At 41.4% G+C, this 13,386-nt stretch overlaps 1 protein-coding gene across 1 annotated transcript in view; it reads left to right on the top strand.

Moving 5' to 3' along the window:
* Positions 1-13,386, top strand: part of CFAP43 (cilia and flagella associated protein 43) — a 94,956-nt gene that overhangs the window by 50,038 nt on the left and 31,532 nt on the right. The window contains exons 14-21 of the mRNA XM_012661640.1: positions 1,166-1,313; positions 2,559-2,566; positions 3,402-3,486; positions 4,475-4,552; positions 7,329-7,454; positions 10,585-10,689; positions 11,712-11,828; positions 12,741-12,971. Coding sequence (XP_012517094.1) covers positions 1,166-1,313; positions 2,559-2,566; positions 3,402-3,486; positions 4,475-4,552; positions 7,329-7,454; positions 10,585-10,689; positions 11,712-11,828; positions 12,741-12,971 — 898 coding nt within the window. The remainder of the gene's footprint in view (positions 1-1,165; positions 1,314-2,558; positions 2,567-3,401; positions 3,487-4,474; positions 4,553-7,328; positions 7,455-10,584; positions 10,690-11,711; positions 11,829-12,740; positions 12,972-13,386) is intronic.

Below are 13,386 nucleotides of genomic sequence, written 5' to 3'. Positions count from 1 at the left end.
ATATATTAAGATAACTTTCAAAAATTCCTATTTATCCCTTAAAAAATCTGACACATGTATGTATATATGTATATACACATTTACTTTCCTAATTACATTTTTCTTAGATAATACTAAGTTACTCAGACTTTGCTTAGACTAAAAAGAAAATTCTAAATAAACAAATACTACCAAACATACACATGATGACCAGGGGATAGAGACATGGAAAAGGTGTCTTGGACTTTAGCCTTGCTTGACCTGCCAATGGATATCACTAGTCAACAAGATCCAGTTCAGCAAACATAATATTTCATGGTGCCTTCTGTGATCAAAGCAGTAGTAAAACACGGCCTTTCTCAGCAACATTGTGAAATGTTAACTATTGTGGAGATTTTCTATCATAACAATTTTGGTAGCCACTTATTTCAAAGACTCTTTTGGGCTGGGTGCGGTGTCTCACGCCTGTAATCCTAGCACTCTGGGAGGCCGAGGTGGGTGGATTGTTTGAGCTCAGGAGTTCAAAACCAGCCTGAGCAAGAGTGAGACCCCCGTCTCTACTAAAAATAGAAAGAAATTATCTGGACAACTAAAAATATATAGAAAAAAATTAGCCGGGCATGGTGGCGCATGCCTGTAGTCCCAGCTACTCGGGAGGCTGAGGCGGAAGGATCGCTTGAACCCAGGAGTTTGAGGTTGCTGTGAGCTAGGCTGATGCCACGGCACTCTAGCCCAGGCAAGAGAGGAGACTCTGTCTCCAAAAAAAAAAGACTCTTTTGAAGACTGCATCATTATGCCCACTTCATACATAGAATCCTGAATAAAATATTAACTTGTATCTCACCATATAAGTCCTAACATATCCTTTATAGTCATTGAACAAATGGCACCTCAGGTGACAGCAAACAAGTGCTGGAGCCCTACTTACGACATTATGATCCATCGATAATCACCTGGACTTCTGACCTTTAAACCATCCATAACAATGTTATCCAGGTGGAATCTGCAGCATCACTGAGCTTGTTAGGAAAGCACGTGCTTGGGCCCCTTCCAGACTTTCTGAATCAGAATGTCTGCAGAGAATTGTCCACGTGTTTCTTTGTGTAGATATGATTAGGTATCTGGAAATAATATTGCTAACGATGATTTTTATTTGTGATATATGTTTTCTTTTTCATTAATATAGGCGTTTTGGAGGAAACTTAGCCACTGAAATTTTTGACTATTCCCAGAGACTATTAACTTTTCTGATCAGTACCATGGAAGAGGAGAATGATCATTTAAGTACAACATCAGAAGTTTCCTTAGACTTGGGATCCGAAACTGAACACACAGTTGAGTTCCAATGTGGCTGGCTAGCTAGCTTGCCGGCTTGCTTTCTTCCTTTTTCTTTCTAAGTCAGGTAGAAGTTTGTGGTTTTCTTTAAGCAGATATTTAAATATTTCTTTTTATCCAGGTATGTCATGATTTTCAGACAAGTATCAGCTACATCTGAGAGAAAATATTCAGCCTTTCTCAAAGCAATCACAAATATTACATCTCAGATCTCATTTAAACTGTAGTACAAGATCTGGGCTTGCCTGGAAAAAAAAATCTACTAACACTGGTGCTTGGTCAAACCACTCTTTCTGTACTTTCATGTCACATACATTGTTTAGGAAGTGTCTAGCTAGAGTACAACATTCATTCATTTCACAAATATATTGAGTGCCTATAAAGTGCTAGTCTGTGGTGGATACAGTCATAAACAAGACAGAGAAAGTTTCTGATTTCATGGAGTTTACATTCTAATAGGGGGTGGGGGTGGGCAGGGAGAGGTAGATACATAAGCAAATAAATAAACGATTAGATAGTAACAAGTTCTATTCAGTGGATGAATAAGAATGGGTGGATGTGATGGCGTTTGGCTGGTAGCCTCTCCAAAGACAAGACATTTAAGCTGAGATCTGAATTAAAAGAGGACACCACAGGGCAAAGCGGGTGGGAGCAAGAATCCTGGAGCCGGAGGGGGAAAGAGCTCGGCAGTGTGATGTGTGAGTACCTAGAAAAGGCCTGTGCAATCCAAGCGAGCAGGGGAGAAAGTGCTAGGAGGTGAGGTCCTCAAAGTGGGAAGAGACCAGGTCACGAAAGGCTTTGCAAACCAGGTAAAGAAAGAGTTGGATTTTATTTTACATGTAATGAGGACCTAGGCAAGTGTTCTGAGCACAGGATTAACAAGATCTTATTTACGTTTTTGAAAAGATTACTTGCTGCTGCATGGAGAATGTTTCCTGTGGGGGACAAGAGTGGCGGCAGGGAGAGGACCCAGGGAACTTCAGCAGAGGTTCAGGTGGAGGGGCTGGGGTGGAAGAGTCTTGTGGGGCAGGAGAGAAGTGGCAGATCTGAGGTGGGTTTCAGAGGTAGAGTTGATAGAACTCGCTGATGGATTGGACAGAGAGGGAGAGGAAAAGAAAGGACTCGAGACCAGCTCCCAGATTGTTCTACTTGAACAACTGTGTAGGGGTGGTACCATTTATGGAGCTGAGGCAGACTGTGGGGGAGAAAGAAAGGAATCTGAAATTAGTTTTACCCACGCTGAGCGCCAGAAGCCTGTTAGACACCCAAGCGAAGATGCCAAGTAGGCCATCAGGTAGATGAGCCTTGAGTTCTGGGGAGAGGCTGGGATTGGAGATGTTGGTTTGGGGGTCAAGGGAATGTGGGTGGAATTTAAAGCCATAGAGCCAGGTAAGGTCATCATGGAAGCATGAATGGTCAGAAGCAGATGAGGACCCGACAGAGCAGCTTCTAGAGAGCCAGGGGAAGAGTTCAGGGAGGCAGAGGCAGCCAGTGAAGTTATGGGAGAGCCAGGAGAGGATGACACCCCAACACTGTCAGGACATTTTGCTGCAAAGGGGAGCATAGAAATAGGGTGGTATAGCTAAAGGATAATGTGGTAGATAATTGAGAGTAGTTTTCCTAAGGCAGGAGATACTAGAGCACATTTGGAAACAGTTGGGAAAGATCCAGAAGAAGGGAGAAATGGATGATGCAGAGGGAGATTCAATTTTTAAAAAAGTGTGAAGAACTCAAGAAGGAGGAAAAGATTAAGACCCTAAGCACAGATGGTGGTGCAGCCCTCAATGGGCAGGTGTGATTGGGCCACGGCAACTGGAAGAAGGTGGAATGGTGATGGGGTGACCTGTCTGAGCCTCTCTGCTTTCTCAGTGGAAGGTGTGGCAGATATAGGGACAAACTGGTAGGAATTAAATTAATAAAACATAACATCTTGGGCAGACAAAATGCTTGATATTATTATTTTTAAGAATGCAACAAATGCAAAGGGATTCAAAGCAGTTATTTGTAGCAGGGTGGGAGGGGAAGAACTTGATGAATTTTAAATGTAAGAAATATCTGTCTTTTTCTAAGATACATCAAAATATGAGGTCTAGCATTGACTCATCACAAGAGGAATTAGTCTCAACTGATGTTATAAAGGAAATTCCCTGGATACAACAAAAAAGCCAAGAGGTATTTATAAAACATGGGATAGGTTTGAAATTATACTCTGTAGGTGTGCCAAATAAATTAGTTTCCTATGGAAACCTACTGGAAAGTTAGAAGGCAGAACAAGACACTACTTGGCAGAGCATTACATCATACAAGTGTAACTTTCCAGAAAGAAAATAAATACGCTAAACATAGCCCAATCTTTTAGATCAAGTTATATGAGCCTTAAGAACCATACATACACAGGCTAACAGGAAGCGCAACAAAAGTGTCCGGGTAAACCAAAGCAAAGAATGAATTGCAATGCTTCATTTTGGGGTGAGTTTTGGAGGATGCGTGACCCAAAGGAATGGGTGGGCCAGGAACAGGAGGAGGGATGCCGTGGCTGCAGCTGTCCAGGAAGGTGATGTAGGTAGTGGACTGATGACAGCTCGTGTCTGGATTTAGCCTGTTGACCTAGTCTCACTCAAGTTCCCAATAAAAGAAGAGATTGATTTACCTTTGTCAACTATTCACTGTTTAGTTTTTCACTACTTATTTTCTTTCCATTGGCCATGTAATTGACAACAGTTTCAAGTTGTTTCAGTGGTCACTTACATAGTAACATATTTAAGCAAGGTATTGCAGTGGTGCATTTCACGTATAGTTTATATTATTAGTCTTTAGAAATTCTTTATTTCTAGCTGGGCATGGTAGCAGGCACCTGTAGTCCTAGCTACTCAGGAGGGTTAAGTGGGAGGATTGCTTGAGGCCAGGAGTTTTAGACCAGCCTGGGCAATAGAGTGAATCCCTGTCAAAAGAAAGAAAGAGAGAAAGAGAGAGGAAAGGAAGGAAAGAAAGAAGGGAGGAAGGAAGGGAGGGAGGGAGGGAGGGAGGGAAGAAGGAAAGAAAGAAGGAAAGAGAGAAATTCTTTATTTCTGTTTCTAGAGAAGTGCTAACTATGTATCGCCTCCCCCCCCACACTCCCACTTCTCTTGCTTTGTTAAATGGTGTACTTGTTCCATTTCAGGCCATCAAAAAGGAAGTTAATCTGTTTTCAGAGAAAAGGAAAGAGATAAAAAGAGGAATCAAAGCACTTGCTAAAACTGTAAGTGTTGGGATTTCATATACTAATACACTCGGCTCTTGGTCTAAAATTATTTTTTGAACTTGATTTTGTTCAACACAGCGTGGGGAGCTATACCCTTTTTCTCTCTGCCTATAAGCTCAGTTCTCTGGGGTACTTTAACAGGGTAGAGTTTTTACCATATCACAGTCTCTGTAAACAGTGGTTTTCTTCTCCGTCTTCCCCAAATACCCTGTCTTATTTGGCTTTTAAATACTCATTTTTATTAAAGTTACGCATTTATATTTTTACAAGTTAAATAATACTGAGTTACATAATTAAAAATAAAGAGCAGCACCTACCCTACTTCTCTTGACTCTGATTCCTGCACTTCTGAGGAGACTGTTTTCAATTCTTTCCACTTTTTCGTTTGGCTATTTACCTCCGTCTTCCTAAATAGTCTTCATAATACTGCAGCTATTTCTCGATATCTCTGCTTGACACTAACTGTGGGCTTCCTGTATGGAAGATGAGTAGTTGGATTCTCTTATACCCCCACCACTACAGCACACGTATAAACCCATGCTTAGTATATACATTATAATAGTTACATCAATATTCTTCAAATCTGAGCACATGATTACATTTCCATTTTCACAACTTCATTTTTCTTGGAATTAATAATTGCCTTTGTTTTGGATTAAGCCTTTCTGTGTACCTACTTGCTATTCAAACTCTCTCAAAATGCTGGAAAACTCTTCTCAGTACCGTCAAATACATGAAGTAATCAATCTGTCAATGCATTGTTTTTTTTTTTTGAGACAGAGTCTCGCTTTGTTGCCCTGGCTAGAGTGAGTGCCGTGGCGTCAGCCTAGCTCACAGCAACCTGAAACTCCTGGGCTCAAGCAATCCTTCTGCCTCAGCCTCCTGAGTAGCTGGGACTACAGGCATGCGCCACCATGCCCGGCTAATTTTTTCTATATATATATATATTTTTAGTTGTCCAGATAATTTCTTTCTATTTTTTGGTAGAGACGGGGTCTCACTCTTGCTCAGGCTGGTCTAGAACTCCTGACCTTGAGTGATCCACCCGCCTCAGCCTCCCAGAGTGCTAGGATTACAGGCGTGAGCCACTGCGCCCGGCCTGTCAATGCATTTTTTTTACAGTGACCTCCCTTCTAGAGCTTTCCATCTTCCAGCTCCAGTTGCAGCACCTTCTCTTGCTCTGTGGACCAGGCACATGGCTGCTGCCCTGGGGACTTCTGTTGTCCATCTTTCTGGGAAATCCTCTCATCTGAGTTGGAGCCCCTGTTTCCTGGATCCATGTGTTTTCTTTGTTTCCTTGGGGTGTGTCTTTCAGTTGCTTCCTAAGCAGGGCTGCTGTGTTGCCCTGTGCTTGGGAACATCCTCTATAACATAGCTGTGCTTCTGGGGTGCCATTTAAATGCAGTTCAATGTGAATGGTGCCTGCCCCCTCGAGATGTAAGATGCTTTGGCTCTCTTCTTGAGAAAGGGTACGTGGGAGGTACATTTTTTGAGATATGGTTTTTCTTAAAATGTCTTCATCCTACTTTCATATGCATTTGATAGTTTGCCTAGGTGTGGGATGATTTCCCTCAGAATTTTGAAGGCTTGCTGCATTGTCTTCTAGCTTTCAGCGTTTGCTTTGGAGAATCCAATATCTTTCTGATTCCCAATTCTTCATTGGTTACCAGATTTTTATCTCTGAACACTTATAGGATCCTCTGTTTATCCCTGTTCCAGTTGCTCCTACCTGGAGGCAAATGCTCAGATTACTACTGCTGGGCTGCAAGTAGCTTTACTGGGGGGCTACACACAGGTTCTGTCCACTGTCTGTTTCTAATGCAGCACTCCCCACTAATCAATCTGCCAGTTACTTTTAGGTAACTCCTGCCTCCCATATCTAGTATAGCGTCTGCCTTTTTTTAGTACTGTCCTGGGCATTTTGGGCTATGATGCATCCTTCTGATCCATCTGATTTTCCTCTTTCAGGAGTTATAGTTTCCATGCTCCTGAAGGATCTTGTTTCCTCTTTTCCTCTTAACTGCAGTAATGGGTTTATCTATTTATTATATATTTCTTTTCTCTTAATTTATGTTTTGTGGCAAGAAAAGACAATTATAAGCTCATCCTCAGTTCATTGTTTTGAAACCAAGGACCCATTTTTTCTATCATATCATCTGACTTTTCGTTGATTTGTAAGGGATTTTTGTATACTAAAGATATTAATACTTTGTCATATATGTTGCAATGTGTATCCTTTGCCCCTGAGTTTTTTGAAGTTATTAACTTTAAAGATCATTTTTATTGTACAAAAGTTCAAATTCATACAAAAATGGAGAGTATAATAATATAATAAATCCAATGGCCAATATCGTTTCATCTATATTCCCATCCATTAACCCTGCCCCTGATTATTTTGAAGTAAATCTTATACATCATATCATTTCATCCTTAATTATCCCAGTATGTATCTCTAAGTGATAAGGACTCTTAAAGCATATAACCACAGTACTATTAAGTGTATATCTGATATCAATAATTTCTTAATATCATTCAATGAAGTGATGTACTTAAACATTTTTAGAGTTTCTGTTATTAGATAAATGAGTTTTTAAGGATTAAACCTTAAAACTTCAGTAACCACAATAAGCCCAAAACCTAATTCTTTACTCAGTAGTACAGTTAGATAAACAGAACATCTATTTTTTTATTGATTGCTAAAGAGACAAAGAAACCCATCTCTTTAAAGTTTAATTCTTTACTTGTCACCACCCTTTTTTATTTTAAAATTCAGGTTCTGAAGATGATGGAAGAAAATGAAACAGTAGATAATATTGCAAAATTAGACCAACGTGAATTTGGCCTGGATCTTGAGGAATTGGAAAGGCTTCATGATGAAAGTGAGGAAGAAGTGGCAAAGGTATGAAAAAATTTAATTTAAGCACCATAAAGTTATAATGAAAGAGGTACAAATAGAGAAGGGAGCTTTTTCAGAATAATGTGAATATAACAACAGCTTTCGCAGTGTAATGTGAACGAAGCAAACAGTGCATATGAGTGTAATGGGTCCAAGAATCATTGCATTTGGGAGTTGGGGCAAGCAGAGTGTCTCAGCCAGCCAGACATCTGATGTTTGTCTCTTCTCCATGACATTCACGCCAACCATTTTCCACCACATGTTTGAACACTTTGGGAAGTCTTCTCAGCCACCTTATGCCAACTTCAGACCCTTCTGGTTTAGTAAACTCTGTATTAATTAAAGTTGAAATCTTTCTTATAGCTGGATTTAAGGACAGTTAGGTAGATTATAATTGATTAAACAATTATACCAAAAGGATGCCAATTATTTAACTGATGTCTCTAGGAAGGAGGTTTCCAACATGTGACTCAGTCCTGTTAAACTTGTTTATTAATGACTGGGCAAAGATATAGAAATGAAGCAGATTTGTCAAATTGGTGAATGACATGAGACTGAGAAGAAGAGGAAATAGATCGGATTGCATAACTAGGAAGAAAGGTTCTCAACAGACTGACTTCATATGGTAAAATTTACCTGGGATAATGATTCATCCATTCATTCTGCAACAGTTATTTAAGAGCACCCTTTATGTGCCAGGCATGATTCTAGGTGCTGGGGATACAGTAAATAAGAGAGACACATTTCCGCTCCCATAGGGCTAACGTACTGAAGAAGAAAGACCATAAACAAATTTCCAAATAGTGTATGAGGGAAACACATTGGATGCTGTGATAGATGTGGGGTGGGGTCTACTTCTGGTCAAAGAAGCCCACTTTATAGAGGTGACATTTCAGTGGAGAAATAAAAGGAGAGAGAGATCGGGCTGTGCAAAGAGAGCAGCAAGAGCAAGAGCTCCAAGCAGGAATGGCTTGTAGAATTCCAGAAACAAAATGGCCAGAAAGGCCGGGGCACAGTGCCTGGGAGAGAGCTTCATGGAACAAGGTGCAGGAGGTCGGCAGAGGTCAGCTCCTGAAGACCTTATATATCATGGAAAAGAATCTGGCTTTTTGCCAGGCACAGTGGCTCATGCCTATAATCCCACCATTTTGGGAGACCAAGGCGGGAGGATCAGGCCAGGAGTTCAAGACCAGTCTGAGCAACACAGCAAGACTCCCCCATCTCTACAAAAAATAGAAAAATTAGCTGGGTGTAGTGGTGTGTGCCTGTAGTCCCAGCTACTCAGGAGGCTGAGGCAGGAGGATCGCTAGAGCCCAGGAATTTAAGGTTGCACTGAGCTATGACGATGCCACTGCACTCTACTCTGGACAACAGAGCAAGACTGTTCAAAAAAAAGAATTGGGCTTTTATTAAATGTGCAACAGGAAGCTATGAGAAAGTATCCCATTTTCTTATTGCAACAGGTAGGTACCAATCTAGGAGCTTTTTGAATGTTATTTATTTTGATCATCACAATCCAGAAAGGTAGATTATTGTTTTCCCCACTTGAGGAAACTGAGGCTTAGAGAGCTAGAATCACTTGGCTGAGATCAGAGCCAGGAAGATCTCCCTGTCTGCCACCACCAAGCTGCAGTCTCCTCCTCCTTGGCTCCGGCTTGACTCAGGCTCAGATGCCCCCTGCTAATCAGCACCAGGTTTTCCAGCAGGTTCATCTGGACCACTCGGCAATGAGTTTGGGTTGGCTGCCTGTCCCCATCTTCTCACTATCGTTGTTTCTCTCTCCACATCCTGTATGATTGCTTGATGCCATGAACCTGCTCCCCTGGCCCACTGGACTTCTCGCCATTGACGAACTCACCCTACTCACCCCACCCTCACCCTGTGCCTCTGCCCCAAATGCCCCTCCTTGCCACTTGTCAAATTCCTGCACATCCCTCAAGAATTCTCCTCGATCCTCTGAGGCAGGCTTTGGTGCAGCAAAAGGCTCTCCACATGCTAGTTTTCCTCATATTGTTTATTTCTCCTGAGCTCTGGGCTTTTGAAGAGATATTAGCACCGACTTGGGTGCAGCAGTGGTCCAGGAGGGAACAATGTTAGCAGATGGCACCATAAACCCAGCTGGCTGTCGGCATGTTTGGGAGCAGAATCCCAGTCCTTGGGAAGAGTTAGTGGCACCTACCAGTTGGGGTTCTCAATCCTGACGAGACTAGCCAGCCCCAGCCAGGATCTCAACAAAACAGAAAAGACCAAAACCCAATAAAGACAACCTGGACACGGTATCAGGGACTGACCCTGGAGGTATTATTCTTAGCTGGTTTCATAATTATTCTGCCAACAAAGTGAAATGCAGAAAAGGTTCCGAGAGGATTTTAAGGACTAAATATTGGTGGGTCCCACATTCACACCAGGTCTTTGGGCAAACTCTATTAAAACAGGAATACTTAATTACTTAAATAATAAGCAATAGCATTACTTAGACAGATAAAACTAATTGAAGTACCACGTATGTTTGTAAATGGAAAAATGTAAATCATATGATTCCCAAGAGTGGTGGAGCATTCTTTTTACTATAAATATAAATAATCGAAGAATTAAGTGCAGTAAAGACTCCCAAACAGAGGTCACAAACTGGCATTTCAAATATGTGCTGGCAAGAATGAAGCCAACATTTAGCTATCTGGCAGCTTCACATACAAATGTAAATTCCAAACTTCTCTAATGAAACAGGAAGACTTGGCTCAGTGGTTGTGCTCGCCTGCTGTCCCAGCTAGCTTGATCTGCACACGTTAGCTCCGCAGCTCACCTCCGGGATGCCTGTCTGTCCTCACACCCACCTCGCTCACGTATGTGACCTGATCGCCTTAGATATTTTAGAGGCACCTATGTTTGACACCTCGGTCTTCAAGGAAGGGAGTCCAAGCCTACAGACATAAGCCTCACGAGACGTTCTCCAAGGCAGAGATGTGTTCCCGAAAGGTGCATCTCACTGCAGGGCAGCTCAGGTGTCACGGAAAGACAACCAAACTGCCACTGAGTGTGCAGCTGTGGCTACTTGGTGAATTTACAGTGGAGGTCATTGTTTCTCAGGCCACATTTTCATTTTCATCTTTTCCCTTTATCTGTGTTCTTCAAGATGAGAAAGGACGCAGAGATGCACAACCTAGCCAAGAGCTATTTGGCTGAACTGATCAAAAAAGAATGCTGGAAATCCATGGTGGTGAAAGGTCGAGCTCTTAAGGTAACGGATAAAACCCCGAGTACGAAACCTGATGAGGATTGTCATTGAAAGTCTCATGGCAGGAAATTTTTAAAAATAAATAAATGTAAGAAAATCCATATATAGCAAAGCACCAAAAGCCTGCCTTGCCCCTTCCCATGCTGAATTCCACCTTGATGGGTCACTGTCTCCTGACTCCTTCTTCCCTCTCTGCTCAGTCCCCGTGTGCTTCCAAGCTAGCGTCTCCGAAGATGATAGTCCCTGCATCCAGGTCCTAATACCTATCTACTCCAAAAGGCCACCTCTCTCACATTCCACACAGATCGAAAGGTGGACAAAATCTCGTTCACATTTCTACCTGCACCTGCCTTCACATTTTCTAAGGAGCTGTTTTCCACGCTCTTTCACTGAGATTCCTCCAAACACAGTTTTCCTCTTTGTATAGGATGACCAAACAAACGTCTCAGTTTATTCCTGTGGTCCTATAGTAACTATTAACAGCACCCTTTTCTCTTTCAAATATGCTCCCAGTTTTGATAATGAAGTCTAGGGGCACCCTACATTTATGTGATTGAGTATTGCTCTAGAATAGGGTTTCTCACGAGCTGCACGTTTTGGGCTGGCTCGGTTTTTGTTGTGGGGCAGTCCTATGTATTGTAAGATGTTTGGCCACATCCCTGGCCTCTGTCTACTAGAGACAGTAGGATCCTTCTCTCCCAGTAATGACAACAAAAAATGTCTCCAGGCATTGCCACATCTCAGGGGAAGAGCGAAGAGAGGGTGGGACGTGGCAAAATTGCTTCTAGTTGAGAACCACTGCTCTAAAAATAAATTCTTCACAAAAGCACAGCATTTTATAGAGTTTATACCAATACTAATATGGAATACATTGTTTTATCTTAAAGGAGGTTTCCTTTGTCAATTTCACTCATGTATGATAACCTATAAGTTAATTTTAATCAGAGAAAACAGCCCCTACTCTACCCCCAGATACACACGATTGTACTAAAAATGGATTTGTCTCATCGTGCTTTTCCCCAAAGTGCTTTCACATCCCCTATGTGGTTGAGAACTTCCCCATGAGAGGGCGCACCGATGAAGAGCAGAAAGAATTGGAGAGAGTTCTGCAGCAAAAGAAGATTGAAGCAGAGTGTCTGAAAGTACAATTTTAAATCTGTTTGTGTTTATACAAGTGATGTGCTTTATTTTAGGGTCTCCTTCATACAGATCTGAGTTGGGGTACAATTTAATATAAGTTTAGAAATTGTATGTATTTATGGTTTTATTTCTTGTTCATTTGTAGAATATATTCTAATGAACATAGGAGCCTGTATCCATACCATAAATCAAGGAACCTGTATCCTATACAACACTGGTTAGCCCTCAAATATGAGAACATACTTTAAAAAATGTGATTTTGGATTTTGTTCTTATTCTGCTCAGAGGTTGTCTTCATCCACTCATGCTCTTTTGATCCTCCCTTATCACCAAGGATTGTGTTTTATGATAACTGACCAAGGATGAAGTAGAATCTGCTCTGATGGAATTAAGGTTTTCCTGAATCCCATACTTTTTAGCAGTAATCGCTGTCAAACCACTAAAGAACACTGCCCCTGTGTTGTAGTTTTGTTTTGGCCAGAACTTTACATCCACTCTTTTTCTGACGCAAAATGAAGGCAGACTTAATTCTTCTTAACCTTTACCCACCAGTCCTACATGAACAAGTTTCTTCGTAAAATACAAAGAGAAGATACATTTCTTTAATACTTAAGTACCAAGAAAGACTCAAAATAGTTCCAAGCACGTGTCATCCTGATAGAAAAATATAAATATTACATACTCTCAAGGACAATTTTTGTTCCTTTGATTTATCTACGCTTTATCAGTTTCCGAAGCTTTAATCGCTTCTGCAGCAGTTTCGGGATCTGTCCATTATTTTGAATTCAGTTGTTGGCAAGACAATTTAGCATCTTAAAATGATTGTTTGTTGAAATAATTAAGTTGTCACAAAATTGCCCTTTAGAGAATTTTTATTATTGCCTAACTTCCATGTCATCTTTTTCTACATTCAGCTACGAAAGGAAGTTGTAGAGGTTCATTCTGCAATTAGCTTGGTTAAAAAGCATCATGAAGAGGATGATGATGAAGAGGAAGAAGAAGACAAGATAGCAAAACAGGCCAATTTGCCCAATTACCTTCTCGGGAGTCTGAGTACTGATTTTGGGGTAGATACCTCGTTGCTGACAAACCAATTGGAACTTCATTCCAGAGAGGAGAAAATTAACCAAATTATATTACTAAAAGTGGGTGAATTTTTTTATCCTCAAAAATCTCTAAAACTCCCCATCAAGTGTCTTTAAGGGGCTCACACCGAACCCTAATGCCAATCAAACGATGTCTTTAAAATACATAGAGAGCCTGGGTGCAGTGGCTCATGTCTGTAATCTGAGCACTTTGGGAGGCTGAGACAGGAGGACTACTTCAGGCCAGGAATTTGAGACCAGCCTGAGCAACATAGTGAGACCCTGTCCCTACAGAAAAATTAGCCGGGTGTGGTGGTGCAGGCCTGTAGTTCCAACTATTCAGGAGGCTGAGGCAGGAAGATCACTGGAGCCCAGAAGTTGGAGGTTGCAGTGAGCTAGGATGATGCCACTGCCCTCTAGCCTGAGCAAAAGAGGAAGAACCTGTCTCAAAAAAAAATGTTTTGTTTTTTTTTTT

Source organism: Propithecus coquereli, unplaced genomic scaffold (assembly GCF_000956105.1).
Source record: "Propithecus coquereli isolate 6110/MARCELLA unplaced genomic scaffold, Pcoq_1.0 Scaffold73, whole genome shotgun sequence".
NCBI lineage: Eukaryota > Metazoa > Chordata > Mammalia > Primates > Indriidae > Propithecus > Propithecus coquereli.
The sequence above is the reverse complement of the archived record's forward strand: the minus strand, read 5'-3'. Positions and strand labels throughout refer to the sequence as shown.